The sequence below is a fragment of the Sparus aurata genome, chromosome 14, assembly GCF_900880675.1.
Source record: "Sparus aurata chromosome 14, fSpaAur1.1, whole genome shotgun sequence".
Lineage (NCBI taxonomy): Eukaryota > Metazoa > Chordata > Actinopteri > Spariformes > Sparidae > Sparus > Sparus aurata.
The window spans coordinates 18,348,585-18,365,986 of NC_044200.1; the positions used below are offsets into that span (position 1 = coordinate 18,348,585).

Below are 17,402 nucleotides of genomic sequence, written 5' to 3' on the forward strand. Positions count from 1 at the left end.
GATTATGAATGTGTGTGAATGGTTGAATGTGACAAAGGTTGTAAGGTGCTTTTGGGGGTCAGTAGACTGGAAAAGCACCATTAACTTGCATAAAATGACAGAGTTTGGACATTTTGCATAATCTAAGTACACAATGCAACAAAATATTTGCAGTGTTCTTGTCGTTTTTAGATTTATTATGTAGAAATATTACATAATCTTCAAAAAGACCCAGTGAAGAGGAACCACATTCATCAGCTCTGGTCCTGTTGTGCATCGTGGCTCTGGTTTTATTCTTCGGCTTTATTCGGGCCTCAAACCAGAACAATCCCGAGTTTCTCTCCACCGCTCCGTCAACCTTTTTGCATTCAGCAGCGGATCTGTGTCCACTGCTGAGTCCGCTGAGCCCCGAGGCGACAGAGAGGAAAAACCGAGGATCAGTTGAAACAGACACTCTGAGATACGAGAGCTTCTCTGGCTCTGTGTGGGCGGTGCAGCTCGAGAGGTGTACGTGTGTGTGTGTGTGTGTGTGTGTGTGTGTGTGTGTGTGTGTGTGACAGGGAGAGTACGAGCGATGGACGGTGTGTGTCAGTGTGTGTGTGGGCGGTGGGTTCACCGGCTCGAATCAGGTGGTGCCAGCTTGTTAGCGGCAGCAAAGTGGTGACAGTTGCGTGGATGAGGGAGGGCGGTGGTGGTCATTAGAGGACGAGCTGAGTGCGTGGGCACGCCGTCTTCTCGCCACCTTCTGGGACCATATGCAGGGCGCCACGGCAACAGGACAGTGCACCGCTGTGTGTCTTCCTGCGTCTGACTCAACACCCGTCTGGTTTTTCTATTATCATTTGGATGCAAGAAAACTGCTGGCTGCCACCTCAAAGGATCAATTTATAACACCTTTACACAGCTCTCAGGTCTTCTGGTAATACTGTTCCAATCAGATTAATTACAGGGATCTGCGGCTTTATTTGAATCGGGGGTGTTCAGTCTGTAGTCACAGGGAACAGGTTTGAGTAACAAGTTAGCAAATAGTGAAAAACAAATGTCTGCCAGGTGAAATTGCTTTTCTCAGAGCCTATTAAACTTGAAACAATTGCTTTGGGTGATGAACGTTATCAATTTAACATGTAGCTGCAAAGATTAAACGATATTTAATGCACATAATTTGATAATCGATTGATCGTCCCTGTTCCAGCTCCGAACTGAGAGGATTTGCTGCCTTTCTTTGTCTTGTGTGACTGTGAACTGGATCTCCTTGAGTTTATGACTGTTCTTTGGTACAAATAAGCAACTTAATGACATCATCGTGGGCTTTTGGAGGCTGTGGAGTGATTATTTCCATTATCGATGAATCATTGAGTCATTAAAATGTAAAAACAAAAAGGTGCGACAAATGTTAATCAGTATTTTTTCAGAGTTTCTTCTGTCCAAACCCAAATACTCTTCATTTTCTATCATTAAAAACAAAGAAAAGCAGTAAATGCTTCAATAAAAGAAGCTGGAGCAGCACATGTTTGACATTTTTGCTTGAAAAATGAATGAAGAGATTCAGCAACTGTCAAAATTGCTGGTGACTAATATTCTTTGTATCCATTAAGAGATTAACAGACTAATTGTTGCTGCTCTCGGATGTTGTGATGGGGATTTTAAATGGCTGTGGTCGGACTGATCGATAACACTGATAGCGTTGATTTCACTATTAACCACTGCCCTATCCTGGATAACCTCCGACTGGTTGTTTTTCTCGCCCCGCTGGACTCTAAGTGAGTACAACATTCATGAATTATCGCCAAAACTAAATAAACAGGAATTATCCTTTAAGTGTGGATAAAGACCTGCAGAAGATAAAGAGCAGCTGCGGTGTCAGCGTGAAAAGAACCGACTGTGAAACAGACTCGTCTGATTTATGCCTCTGCACTGCTTACAAGGCCGCGACACGAGAGTAATGACTCAGAGACACGACAGAGACGGGGGGGAGGAGAGAGACGGAGAGAGAGAGTGAAGACGGGGGTGAGAACAAAGATGAGGTGAAGGCCAATTTAGAGAGAAAGATGGAAGGTGAAGCAACAGCGAGAGGAGAGCCGGTCAGGCTGAGAGCCGCGGTGGACGGAGCGAGACGTGAAGGCAATAAGAGATCAATGTGAAGCTGCTTCATCCAAACCGAGCTGTCACTCAACGCCTACGAGTGTCCCCGCCTCCAACATGAGCAAACTCCTTCCACACATGCAGGAGAGAGACGTCAGACGCGACACTGACTCCTCAACACGCTCGTAACAAATCAATCCCACATCCCCCATGTCGGATTAAACAGAACATGCATGTTGTGCTCCACCAAGTGAGCTCAGCGCCTACAGGAAGGACCAACGCTGGTTCACTGACTTAAAACTACTGATGAGCTGGAGCAGAGCACCAGCACATCATCCACACAAGAACAAATAACTGGGTCACTATTATATATAGTTAAATGCGCCGTCCCCACACCGATAACAGCACAGCGGCCTGAGGCTGCAGCAGACGAGTGATGTCACACCGCTCCGTCGTCATCAGCGGGTTCAGGCCGTATAGAAATCAATTTCCACCAACGATTTGATCTGAAAATGACTTTGGGTGGATGGTGATACAATTGGGACGACTGAACATCTGATTCACCTCCAACACTGTTTCCACCTCGGAGATTATAACCCCTGAACGTAACGCAGGACACTGAGTACTGTACACATCACTTGTCACAGGCGACGGCTGTCGATGCAGCGATCAGATGCATTTACATGTGATTCGTGTGCATTTCTGTGTTTCTGCATTTCCGTGTGATTGCCGCAACTTTGGGTGGTATACAGTGAAGAAAATCTAATTTGACTGGCTATGTTTGCAAAGCTCTGATGTATCTTATAATGAATCTATCACTGACAGGATTACTGTACACATAACATGCTGCAAGGGACGGTGATCACATGATAACTGCAGTTTGTCCTCTACATTCAATATCTTCTGGTTTGATCACGTAGGCTTCTTGTGATTACAGAAGGAAACATCTATTGTTTAAAGTGTTGCTGCGGGTGACTTTGTGTTTTTAACCAACAGTTGGTTTCTCCACATCCTCCTCCTCCTTTAGTAATGAACAGTTGTACTTCCTCTCTGCTGTAAATTACTAAAACAGTGCTGCCTGTTCGGTGAGCCGCTTGTAAGGAGCGATTTACCAAACAATAACCAGACGTGCATGTCTCTGATAATATTGTTTGCAACTGTTTTTGGACGACAAACAGCTGCAGAGTGTGTTCAGTGTGTGGGGGCGAGAGGGTTTGATCCTCACTTGAGCGGCTCGTCGAAGCGGATGGTGGCGGCGCAGTGGAAGACGATGTCGATGCAGCCGGTGAGCTTCTCCACGTCCTCCGGGCTGATGGCGAGGCCCGGCTGCGTCAGCTCGCTGCTGATGGGGATGATCTTCTGGTGGAAGTCGGGGTTGTCCTCCCGCACGCGGTCGAAAAGCTGCCAGAGACAGAAAACACGAAAAAAAAAAAAAAGATGAGTTTAAACAACTTAGTCAGCAGCAGCAGCAGTCGACAGAACAAAGAGCGACAGACTTAAATGCCACTAATAATTAAGCCCATAGTGCTCAGCAGCTGGAGGGCACATCCACTATATAAACTGACTCCAGCGATGACAGATAAAACACTAAAATAGCATGACAAGGAATGCAAATGATCTCACGTCAGCAAATGTGTTATTTTGCATAAACCCCTCAGGCAACAATCACACACACGCGCGTGCCGGTAAAGATTCACCGCCAGATTTGTTTCTGATCTGATGTGTGTGTCCTGTTTCATTTCAAGGAAACAATACCAGCGAACGCGGCTGTCGAGAGACGGGGTCAGACCGGAGGATCAGCAGGCGACTGCGATCCCCGCGCTGCAGGCCGAGTGTCTGTCAGAGACACGGTAATGAGAATGTGACCTTCCCTCGCAGAACACCGTGTCAAACTTGTACACCTTCAAAACTGACAGCTATTAATAACTGCTCGTGGCGCTGAAATTATTCATCAAGCTTCAGTGTTGGAGTTAAAAATAGTCGTCAACAGTGGAGAGCAGGTGTTGCAGCCCAACAGAGGGACAGATTGGCTTTTGTGTCAGCGTTACCTACGATTCTTAACTCCTTTACGGGGGTCCTTACTGTTTATTTTTACACAATATACAATTTTAACTGCTAATATTTGACATTTGACAGATCATACAATTCATCCATACACTAGACTGGGCTGAGAGATTGACGGAAAAGCTTTTGCAGCCTGTGTCGGAAAGTAAAGAAGAAGAAATTCAACCTCAGGATTTTGTTTTATTGCTTATTGGCAGCAACTAAAAATGTTCCCTCTTATAGAAGAAGAGGAAAAGGGCTTGAGTTGAGAAAAGAACTTGACCTTTACTGCCAAGACGTGCATTAATCAAAGTCATCCGATTTGGGGGCTAAATAGCCGCCGTATTATTCAACCTAAAGGAAATGTGACTGAGTCAATGTTTGCCTTTTTATACGAGGTGCTAGCTCGGCCCTCGGCGGGTGTGACATGGAGTTCAAGAGAATCCTTTCTGCTGCGGAAGACTGGGTTTCATTTGTCGGAGCTATGAGTCAGACTAAGGCGTGTTTCCTGACGAACGTCCAAGTCTGAACACACACACAGACACACACACACACACTGAAGGAATGGACTCTCTGTTGTATACATAAGACTATCAGTGCTTTGCAAACAAACCCTATATCAAACAATGTAAGACTGAACATACACGCCTCTGTACAGTGGGATCTGAGTAGAATGGCAGCGTTAAGCCTCTTTGTGCGGGGTTTGTAAGGCTGCGAGAATGATTATTTTTTTCCATCCAAACAGTCCAGAACTCAAAGATGGATCAATTTCCAAAGAGCCGGAGGCGGTGAACGTCTGGCATCTGGATGACAAATGATAACTGATGAACAAAACTGCAGAGGTAAAGAGGTCCTCCCTCGGGCCAAACGCGGCTGTCTGGGAGCGCCTGACGGACGGACGACAAGTGTGTGAGCGCGTGTGCTCGCTGCGCTTCGTATTCTGCGTGCAGCTCGACACAAAGCCCCGCTTGTGTGATATTATTCCACCTGTTTACTCGGCTGTTTGCTCGCAGAGGGGCTGCGGACGACATTCCAACATGGAGGGCGGATAAGTGAACCCTCGTCTACGTTTACCGGCTCATGGATCGCGCGACCCCTGTGCAGCCCAACACCCTCGCATCAGAATCCCCCCCCTGCAGAGAGGGCTGGTCTCATGTCTCCCAGCGTGCATTTCTCTGCACAGATGCATTTTTACAGAGAGATATTTGGGGTTGGCAAGACATGAAGAGGGTGAATGAGGGAGGAAGGGAAGGGATTGGCATCAGAGTGCGTCCTCTCCGTTATGAAATTGCCGCTCAGTGCGTATTCAGCTGTCCCTGTGAGCAGAGCACTCTTGCTGAAGAGGACAGATGTTGAATTAAACAGCGTCGAACAGCTGTTTATACTCATGTTCTGTGTCCACATCGGTCTTCTGCTTTGCAACGCTCTCCCAGCGCTGCCCATATTAGGCACAACTCCTGTTGTACAGTATGTAATGTCATAACCCAGAGCTATTCCCAACCGGGGGGGGGAGAGAGGCGGATGCATGCGGTATTTTCTGCATGATAGTGTAGCTCTGCTATCATTATGTAAGGCAAGAATAACAGTGATTCCCCTCCCTCTGCTGCAGGCCAACAGCTGGCAGCAAACAGAGAGCTACAGTCTGCAGAAGAGAGGAGATGCAGAAAAAAAATTTAAAAAAATCTTTCCAAAAACACCAAATCGGTGTTTTTAACCACACAAACTATTTCCCTCTTTATGGTATGATTTACAGAGCAGCTGATGTCATCTTATGACCTCAGTTCAACTTCCTTTTGAGGGTGTGTAGCATGGCAACAAAAACAAACCACCCAGATTTTGGCGGTCGTACTTCGCCCGGCGATGAGGAAGTTTATAAGAAAGTTAAAGAACAAATGTGAATTCTTCTTATAGCGCTGACACATTCCGTACCTGTCAGGGGTTCAGCGTGACGCCGTCAGTCAAAGAGACGAAGAGCTGGCAGGAACAGCCGGGTTTGATGCGCCTCACCCGCCCTGTTTTATAGCCGCTTCTTTTTTTTTAATAAAGGAACACATTCGATTCCACGCTTCGCTCCGGAACATCGACTGCCATTCATGAGGTTTGCAACCGAGACAAAAACCACTTGAGAACATTAACACAACAGAAGCAGCACAAAGAAGAAGAAAAGAAAAAAAGAGGACAGCTGCCTTCACTGAGGAGGAACTCTTAACCACAAATGTGTTTCTCAGAAAGTGCTCTTAGTTTCGTTAAATCGCGGAAAGGACCTGCAAATACCAGGAACATCTCGAAGATCAAGGACTTGATCTGATATTGACGTAGGTCTATAATAAGATGAGTAAAAGCAGTCCGGCTGTGATGCAAAATATCCTAATATATACCCTGTTATAATCAGCAATCGCTCTCCTGTTTTCCTTATCTTGAATAGAAGCGGTTCACGTCCTGATAAGGTGATACTGAGAGTTTTATTAAAGCATCCTTCTTACAGATGGATGATTCTCTAAACTTATCATCCAGGGCAAGTTATATAAATGATTGTAAACAGGAATAAAGGTGCTAACACAACAGCAAAAGCGAAAAGAAGCGGCGATAACCTCAAACTGATCAGTGACGGTTAAAGTTCACAACACAACGTCACACAAACGGGCCACGCCAGGTTCTGAGTGCGTTCCTTAATCCGGACCCCAGACTCTTAATTTGCACCGGAAGTTAATGGGGTCTATTCTGAGTGGAAACCCATCCTCCATCCAAGTTTCGTGGAAATCTGTTCAGTGGCTTTTGTGTCGTCCTGCTGACAAACCAACGGACACGCGACCACGGACGGGTTATAAAACGGCAAGGAGAGAAAACGCTGCCTTTCCATGCACAACCCAGCGAGAGAGAAGAGAGGGTGTATTTATTTTGGACCTTCAGATTTGAGATGTTTTTTAAAGTGGATTTATTTGCAGCCAATAAATGTGGGACTGCCAGAGTATATATCTTTCATCAACCATCCATCACGACGGTAACTCCTGACACGCTTCAGAAACAGTTTGTAGCAAATTTAAAGTTTCGCCCAAAAAAACCCCATAAAACCCACACTGCTCTCAGTTTTTCGTGCGCCGTGACGGCAGCGAGAGGAGGACTGAGGACAGCTTCTCCTCAAGATCTCTTAATCTTTTAAATAGTCGGATCGTCAATGATGGAAACTTCTAGCGGCTGCTCTGTGCTGTCTTCAGGCAGACTTTGGATTCATAGGAATACGTTTGATGGCCAGTGGTTTTGGAGATGATATCCATCATAGTCGGTTAGTCATAAATACATAAATGCGTCCTATCAAACATGCAGACGAAGAGCAGCGCCACAGACTTTAAATATATTAATTAGCCTTGAATTATAAATGGTCTGCACAAGTCTAGCTGGCGGTGCCGGCGTGGCAGCAGCTGCAGCGCCAACATGCATCAGCAGCTCCGTATTTCAACTGTCACAGGTTGTGATTGTTTCTACCGATGACGCAGTGGAACACTTTTGTTATATTTTAATAAAGACACAGGATGTTGTGTGACTGGATTTATAGCTACATAACACAAAAGGAGGCGGTGACCCGGTCTAAAGAATGTGTCTCACCCGCCAAGATCAGCAGCAGGTGTTTGTGACACGGCTGGTTGCTATGCCGGTTCTGTCACCTTTTGTGCCACGACACGGATTGTTCAGCACCGTAATTACCGTGATAATTGTTTTACCATGTGCTTTACTGGGGCTCCGATAACTTTCTATGGTAGAACTGGAGTTACATCTATTAACTAGAATCTTCCTCACCAATAAGAGAAAGGTATGGATGGTATGAGCAAGTGGAGAAAAGTCTTCATGCTGGTACTGTGTCATGACGATGACAGCAAACAGGGCCGTTACTGTTCAGGATAAAACAGAAAAACCCAACTTTTCAGTGCACACTCTCACTCTATGAGCTACTACCCAGCTGAAATAGCAATACGAGTATCCACCAGGCAAAACTCAGCACACACACAAAAGAAGATATTTGTGAAGTACCACTAAGCCAAAGTTAAATTATAGAAAGACCCGGAATGGAAGAAAGTGCAACGGGGTCAGCAGGGTGAACGAGGCTGTTCCAGCGTGGGCTTCAGAGGGCTCTTTGTTACGGGCGCAGGCAGAGAATGGCATCGCGGGACCGTGGCGTTGTTTTGTGAAAGGGCTCTTTTCTTGTGCCAGCCTTCGACCGCTCGCATTTACCATCGCACCCTTCCCCGACCCACGGGCATCAATGAGCAAACTGCCTTGTACAAGAATACAATAGCCTACCAGTTTCCTCCAACTCACAGAGGAGAAAAAGAAAACATCACCGCGGCCGTCCCCGTAGGGCAGCCACAAGTGTTTTTATGGTACATCTTATGGAACAGCGACGTAAAAGTCACTTCCCTTTGTTAACTCGCAGAGGTGGCTCGTACTGGACGTTTGTCCTTTACTCTGACCTGGACACTTCCATTTTTAATACCCCGAGGGCAACAAATCTTCCATCAAGAGTGCTTGAAGCAGCCGCTGCTCTGTGGACTCTCACAGAAACCCAACACTAATGGCACTTTGCTTTCAGCCCGGCAACCCGAGAAGCCATTCACACAGCCTCGCTTCTCACTAACTGCCCTTTAAATGGGCTCCACTCTCTCTCAGGCCCCTTCATGCAGACCTTTTCCCCCGGAGCACAGGGACGGCAGAGAGCGAAAGAGCAGGAAAAAAGAATTAGAAAAGTGGCGAGGAAAGTGTTTTCTTTTTGTGCGTTGTACCAAAAAAAAAAAAAAAAGTTTATGGCAGCAAAATGTCACCTCAGCCAGGTCTTATGGGGGTCGGCGTGTACGAGGGGGGTCACGGTAAGACGCGGTGTGAAGCAGAGCTAATGATGGCGGAGCGCTTCACACTTGACGGACTAAAGGTCACGGCTGCAGACTCAAAAAGCTAATTATCAATGTCGTCTTTTTTAAGAAACAGTGCCAAACATTTGGTAGTTCCAGCTTCTCAAATCAGAGAATTTGTGGCTTTTTCTTGTTTTAAATCGGGTGTCATGAGTCACCAGATCCAAGGTAGGATTCAACTTTTATAAACTTGACAGCCAAACCATCAGGCCAACGCAGAAGAAGGAGGAAGAAAGTTGGCAGGATTTTAATTTCCCTCTTCAACTCCCTTTTTATTCTTTACACAACTGCTTTGTCACTAATCACATGTGGAGTCTTTTAGCATTGAAACAGCTCAGCGTCTTCACAAACGAACAAAAATCATACCTTAAGTAACTGAAAGTATCCCAACCCGTTAAATACAGAGTGCCCTGACCAGGAGGTTTAACATCTTGCTCAAGGACTTTGATATCTGGACAGGTGGAGCAGGGGACGACCCATTCTACCCCTCACAACTAGATCTGAACACCAAAACTGTCAGTTCCCCCCATTTTTGTTCCCGTCCGAGTCAGTTGGCTTGTTCCCTGCTGAGTAAGCCGGATACGACTGATCGAAAAACGAACAAGCTGGAAGATTTACTGTAGCTCCGGACGCTCTGCCAAACTGTGTCAGACAGAAGCAATTAACGGCTGCACCCTCAGCGATGACCTCCATTTCCTGACACGCACTGTCTAAATTAGTCGAGTGATAAGATTGTGAGCAGGATCACTGACAAGAGAGGTCTTTTTTTCCCGAAAAAGTTATTAACAATGCCCAAAAAACTCGACAATGGGCACGCAAGCTCGTGCAAGGAGGAGGATGTGGGCAGCCGTCATTATTTCTCAGACGCCAGAGAGCTTCTTCTTTGTCATCTGCCAAACTGACGAGGCCTCATAGTACGGATAGAAAACCTCGGAGGGGGAAAACAGAAATGTGAGGAATCTCATGGGAGGCTGAGACTGAGGACAGACGCTTCTAACCCCTCAAGCAGGAAAAAGGGTTCATCTTTAATCCATCCTTGCCGCTGTCATTTCAACACGACTCCTGAGCAAAAACACGCCGAAACCTTCAGCCAGAGTCTCGATTGCTCATTCCAGGAAGCCGAGGAAACTCTGATTAATGTCGGAGAAAAAGGTCAATTAAATGCACACAATTTGATACGCACGGGGGACCAAGTGTTCCGCTTTATCTGAAGGTGAGCGCCGTCTACGAAGCGTGTTTTATTTCTCGGAGAGGTCCACTTGAGAGAGGCCGCGTCGGCCGCATCTCTTTGATCAACTCCACGACCCTGAATCTCGCAGCTTCTTAAGAGCTTAGGGGGGAGTGATCAAGGATTGCAGTGAGCAGCTCATCACAGCAAACTAATGAAAACGGAGAGTTTTCTCATGTCTGGCTCGGGGCTATCACTGTACACAACTCAATTGAAAAAGATCAATACGAGCAGAGTAATAAGGTTTACAGCGACAGCAAATGTAGAGTTTTCTGGACTTGGCGTTCGGTATGCAGGTGGCGTCGCATTCCGGTCTCTCAGACGGCGACCTGATGCTGAGCCAAGGAGAATTTTATTACCCTCCAAGAGCAAAGGGACAGAAGTAAGAGAGTTTATGATGTTTTCAGTAAGCCTGTAAGCCTTTGTATCTTCACTAAAAGGCATAAGGAATTAGCTGAGATTGAGAGGTGAAATCAGCATGAAGCGGAGAAAAAGCCAAAATATTAGTCTTTTAACTCATCTGAGGGAAGTCAAATCTCAAATCTTCGTGGGTGGAGGAAGGCGATCTGGCCTCAAAATAATAATCTCATGACTGTAGACAGACTTGACTCTGTCCGGGCGATGGGAAACTTTGTACACACTTTAAAAGTAGTCATGCATTATGGTTGCGCAAGCCTGCCTGATGCCGTCCTTTCAATTTCGATTGTTCAGTATCTTCAGTATTCTAATTCATGTATGATGAGGAGCGAGCTGTGTGCCGATGTGCCGTCTACGCGGGCAAAACAGAGATATGTTTACCACTGTTTGGTCGCATATGTCACCAACGCTCTGGTGATACAAAGCTACTTGAAAAAGTCCCTGTTTATGTGTCACCAACGAGTCCGGCTCTCAGGAAAGAGCTCTGCAGGGCCAAAAAAAACACACGAGAGCCTCAGATACTGAGCTGCAGATTACACAACGAGCTGTGTTGACATCTCTCTCACCCTGCAGCAACCGCAGAGGAACATGTGGTATTGTTCCAAAAAACACTTCCTGTTCACTCCCTTGAACCGCTTTACCATAATGTTGACTGTCCTGACGAGAGCGAACGTGTCTCACTATAGAAACAGACATCAGATTGGTGTCTGACGTCATTGCGACACAGAGGTGCTGCGGGTTGTAATCTTGATGAACGAGATCTTCTCTGATATGCAGAGCGGCCGCTCTATCAGCCTTCCACACTTTCCAGACATAAAAACAGGGTTTTGGTTCTCCTGTACCTGATCGATAACACTCACATACACACAAACACTTTCAGCTGAAGCCAAATAATGATGTGGGAGCAAGGAAACCATGAACAGTGTTTTCTATACTTCAATAAGATCCATTTTGTTGGGTTAATTTGAGCTTTAATGGCCATTTTTTAAAGTAAATCCAATAACACAATGACCAAAAAACAACAAAAAAGCACTTTAAAGTGGCCTCGCTCTTTAAAATTGCACGCTTTACTGAAAATTCATGTACAGATGAGTACGTGTCCCCTTCATAAGGACACTGTGGCCTTAATGAAGTGGCAAAACCCATTACATCACATCTCGGAGGGCCTCCTGCCATACGAGCCATATGGATGTGTGGAGAGGAGACTGGTTGGCAGATTCTCCGCATGCTGTGGAGGCACTAGGCTACAACGGTCCCCTGAAGAACCGAGTCTTCACTACGCATGTCTGCACCGCCGTAACGACTTCACCAGTCACGTTTAATGTGCTAATTTGTTTCATAAACCGAAGTTAATTTGCGGCCTAATTATACGCAAAAGCATTGGTTCCCTGTCGCCCCCCCCCCCCCGTCTCTGGGGAGGAGTTGTCGGGCTATTGGTTGTCTCTCTCTCCGTCTGCTCGCCTGCTTCGCTGCATGCCAACCAACCACAGATGAGCAGCAAATGCCTCGCGAATGTTCCAGTCTGGCAGGCACAGCACTCTCCCCCCCTCAGAGTCCCTGACGCAACACAGCCAATGCCCCAAGTCACCCCGCTCTCAGAGTTGCTGTTTTTACAGAGCCTGACACGCCTAAAGAACACACACTACCAGCAGGATTTCAGCTCATGAGGCCCGTCTGAATGGCGGGGAGGCGTGTCAGAAATGGTCTGCTCTCGCTCTGGGATCGAGAGATAAATGCTTCAGGTGTGCCTGCGCTGACAGCCGGCATTAAAAATTCAGAATTTCATCAGCTCCACAAGTGGAAACACACGGCCGCCTGTCTGAGCCGGCGGGAACCAATAAACCTTGAATATTCATACTGCTGAAAAAAAAGATCACTCGGCTCTGGATGCAAACAAGAGGAGATCGATATAACAATGGAGTCATGTTGGATCAAAGTGTGTTAACAGGAGAAACGACTGGGAAACCCACAGAGCAGGTGGCTGCACCTGAACACAGATCCCAACACCAGAAAAAATGTTGGGAATGTACCTTTATGCAAACCCTGGATATGTTCAAACTTTAGACTTCTTTAGGTAACAACTTTGAGTTTCTTTCGGTCTCATTTGTAAGTTTTATGCTCTAAGAAAGCTGTGATTAGCGTCAGGATTTCCCTACTTCTCATGAACAATGTCTGTTTTTTTTCGTTGGCACAAACACGGCAGGAGTTTCCCTGATTTCTCGTGAAGAATGTGAGGCTTCTGTCGGCACAAACGTGGCTGGAAATACCCCGAGGTCACCTTCAAAAATATCCTGTGGTTTCACGCTGACAAAATGTCTAAACACAGCCAGCGGTCACTGGCTTGGCAGCTCTTCTCGCTTTAACTCCACCACCTTCCTCTACACCTCCTGACATGAAGGTCAGGCCATAAGCATGTAATACGAATGTGATATGACACAAACGTATCTGTGGAGTGCAGAAAGTACCAACTTTCTGCAAAAATTCCCTGTGAAGCCAGACAACAACGATAACGACTCTGAAGAAGGAGGGCTCAGTGTAGGATTTACGTCTGAGCTTCTTGTTTTGCAGCGACAACAGCAGATAATCAGACAAAATCCAAGGGCGAGTAAATGTGCTTGTGCTGTTCATGCACAGACCTCCATGCTCTCTATGCTACTGTGCATCCAAGTGTCTCTAAGATGCAACACGATTAATATTTTAGTAGTTGCGAAAAGTTCCCAAAGCCTCAGAGAAGCATGCGCGAGTCTCTTGCAGCGAGAGCGAGGACATTGCTCAACTCCAAGATCGAGATCCCGCAAGATACTGACGACATCCGTTTCTTTAAGAGCGCTAACTATTTGTCATCAGAGCTTGCGACAACATTAATCATCAGTGCGGTTCTGCCGTTATGTGCAAGATACAAGCGCCTGACAACAATCACCAGCACGCCCTACTTTTTAAACTCATCCCAACCCTTCATTAGTATATAAAAGGTATACAGGTGTGGCTTATCTCCTTTGCAGTGACGTCTACGTGAAGCCACGTCACGGCTTCAGGCATGCTAGACGCTCCTGTATAACTGGAACACAGACGCTGAATGTGGCTGCAGAAGACTCTTTAAACACAGTAATCAGCAGACATGTCTCGGGATCATGAATCAGTCAAGGGTGTGCTGACATCACGCTGAACTGAGAGGATGAAAGAGGAAGGATGAAGGTCACACCAACGCGAGTCAACACCAACAAAGAAAACACCAGTAAACTTGTGTTGAAGCGAGAAGAGCAAAGCAGAAACGAGAATGATTTGCATCGATTTTTTGTGAATTTAAAGGATATTAGAATCAACATCATCTGCTCCGCCATGGAGGTTATGTTTTCACCCTTGTCCGTTCGTGTGTTGGTTGGTTGGTTAACTTTTGGTGTGGATCCAGAAAAAAGGGATCGATCCAGGAGCTTCTTCACACCTAAACGTTGCCTGGTCAAACAGCTCTGGTTTGGTTAGGGTTAGGAAAAGACCATAACTGCATTCAGTTTCGTAATACGAGTTTAAGTAACTAAATGTACGTGACATCTGTGGCATCATTTACGTACGTTAACTTATTTCGATTACATAAGTTAAAAGCAAATCCCTGTTGACTCTTGGTCATAAATGGGACACGAACACCGTCTCCGAGAGTAAAGTCCAGTGAAAGTCCACCCAGCCGCCCCCTGACTCAGACTTTTGTTGCCTTCTGTTCCACCGCGCTCGAGAGATGACTTCAGCATCAGACCGTTGAAAACATATTTCGGCGTCATGTAATAGGAGATCGTCTGCCATCGTATCGTTTCCCAATTCAAAAACAATTAGCCAAAACCAATCACCGCCCAACCGTAGTACGTCACCTGCCAGCTGAAGACACACTTTTTGGTGTGCCACAGTGCATTCTGGTCTCTGAATACCACAGCCATGATCTAATTTCAAAGATATTTGTAATATCTTTCCAGCTATGAAATACTTCTTCCGTTGTCCGTGTGTTGCTGTGTTCAACAGCTCGCTGGTGGGTGAGAGAGGCATGCCACAGAGCAGGAGAGCGGCCCTGTGTGCCCACCGGCCTTGTTCTATCAGGTGCCTGACATACCATTCAGTGCCTGGCAGCGCGGCCGGAGCTGCAGGCGTCTAAACATTTCCACTGGATCAAAGAAAGCTCCGCACAGACAGACAGACAGCGCTTAAATGTCAAAGTTGGTGCAGTGGCGGAGAGATGCACACAGACAATGAGATTCCTATCGGTTTGTTCCTTTCCTGCTCGGGGCAGCTCCCCCCGATTTCATCCTTTCAAAACGACGCCACGGGACAGATCTCTCTGTCGTTACCTAGCAACAGGTGGTAAGAAAGATACTGGCCTGGCTTGAAGGATGAGAGGAGAGGCTACTCGAGAGACACAACCACTGCTCTCCTCATAAATTATCCTGGGGCTGAATAGAATAACAGTGACCTGAGGACTTGCATGAATAGCAATTAGTACTCGAGGCTTTGGTCATGGAAATTTAATGACATCACTTGTGAACGCGGGCCGAGCGTGAGCGAAGTCTGTACTCGGCCGAGCGTCAAGCTGCGTCCTGATAGCAGACACTATTAGTCCGATGCCAAATCCAATGGAAACTTGCTGGGGGGCAAATAGTGCAACACAGACAGGAGATAAATTACATGTCGATATCTGGGAAAATGAAGTGGGCTAATACCTTCTAACTGAAATGCAACAGGAATTTATACATTTTACATGTTTGCTAATTTGCGGCATTTCAGATTTATGGACTTTAGATATTCTACGTGACACAGTTGACACCTTTTATCTTCGCTCTCTTCCGTTAAAGCTTTGCAAAGCTGACCAGTGTGCCAAATACAGACATTCCTGAAAAGAACAGTTCATTCTGGGATTTACCAAGGTCGTTTTAGGCAAGTCTTTCCACTCAGCGGCCATCTTGGCAACGCCCCCAGGCAGTTAATTTGGGCTAACGAGGACCAGGCCCCTGTTTAAAATTAATGGGAAGTGAGCCAGAATTTTACTTTCATTGATTTAAAAAGCTTTCCCCCCCAGAGTTATACTTCTAATACACATGTCAAAGGTTTCAGGACACCAGCTTCTTTTACGATTCAATCCAGAAAGCAAGGACGGAGTTTAATATCTAATGTTTGAATACTGTCACCTTTCTTGGTAATCCTGCGCATCTGCCTGACATCCTCCTGCCTTCATGCTTATTTGAGAACTGGTCGGAGCTTTTGTGAATCTCTACAGCAACAACATAATTGCCGGTCAGGCTGTGATAACACACTTTTATTTCCAATATGCTTTAAGCGGCTTATCTCCTCTCTGACATCGTCTCTGGGAATATGCTTTTAAGCAGAGTTAGATGAGACAATGGATGCTTTTCTTAGCTTAGCTTAGCATAAAGACTGGAGACAACCTAGCCTGGCACTGTAAGAAGGTAAAAGAGATACTACCTGAAGTCACGTAACGTAATGACACGTTAGATCGGATTCTAATAAGACAGACACAAAAAATAACTCATGGTTTCTATTTTTTGACTGACGGTAGATCCACCACTACGGTCCAGACTGTAATATGCCCTCAACTACTGAATGTGTTCCCGTGTTCAGAGCATGAATCATGATGAGGTCATTGATCCTTTTGACTTTTCACACTCCCAGCGGCTTCAGACTAGGGGTGGTAATACAGTAATTACAGGGCCAGTATTGCCGATACCGATACTGATCATTGAGTGATTTAGTACTTTTGCCTTTAATTAGTTGACCATGATTATGATAACGATAAAATACAGGACAAAGATTTTAACCAAATAAGAAAATTATATTTAACTTAATTAAATCTATAACCTATCTGCATGTAGCCTAAATAGAAATACTGATGTTCCTTCAACAGATACACAAAAGGGTTATTATATTCTGCCATATTCAAACTTCAGGTTTGAGGAAGGCTCTATATCAATATAAGTACATATATTTGAGTTCCAGTTACAGTGAACCTGAGTGAGCGGAGTGAGAGAAGTGAAGAGGAGCGCTGCCCTCACACAAACTCTGAAGAAATACGAGTGCTTTGCTGAATTTATAGTAGAGAAACTACAACAAAAATATCAATCTCATCACGCTAGTATCGATCCGATACCAATACTCACCTTGTATCGATACTATCGATATTTGGATCGATCCGCCCGCCCCTACTTCAGACGCGCTTTGTGTTTATCGCAAATTAGTGAATGCTGGTGTGCTAATGCGCTAAAGTAAGTTGGTGAACATGGTGAACTTTTAATTCGCTAAACGTCGACATGTTCACATTGTTACCGTTAGCATGTTAGCATGTTGCTATAGCTTAAGCTCTGCCCATCGTTTTGGTCATTTGCACTGGTTTCAAAAAGTAGTCAGATTGTATGTAAGCTCATGAGAAAACAATCCTTCTCCTTATTATTGCCTCATAAACAGTTTCATAATGAGTTTATGGTCTCGATCTCCAGTTTAAAGTCTTCTCCAACGCAGCGTGATGCCCAGTTTGTAAATTAACTTCCCATTTAGAGTGAAACAGACGATAAAGCAGGGAACGCTCTCAGCCGTGCTACTTCATGATTGATACGTCGCTATAACAGCGCGTGCAGGGGGTTCTTCTCAGTCAGATCCAATCAGCAGCAGAAGCTTAGAACGCTAGTCCACGAACTTCATGGTGGGTTTATGCTCTGTTGCTAACACGACCGCGAATAACAGATGCAGGTCGGTTATTCCTG

General features: G+C 45.7%; 1 protein-coding gene across 1 annotated transcript in view; it reads right to left on the reverse strand.

Annotated features, from left to right (window-relative positions):
* The window catches only part of LOC115595659 (fatty acyl-CoA reductase 1), a 36,907-nt gene that overhangs the window by 17,449 nt on the left and 2,056 nt on the right, over positions 1 to 17,402 (reverse strand). The window contains exon 2 of the mRNA XM_030440395.1: positions 3,287 to 3,462. Within this exon, the coding sequence (XP_030296255.1) occupies positions 3,287 to 3,462 (176 nt within the window). The remainder of the gene's footprint in view (positions 1 to 3,286; positions 3,463 to 17,402) is intronic.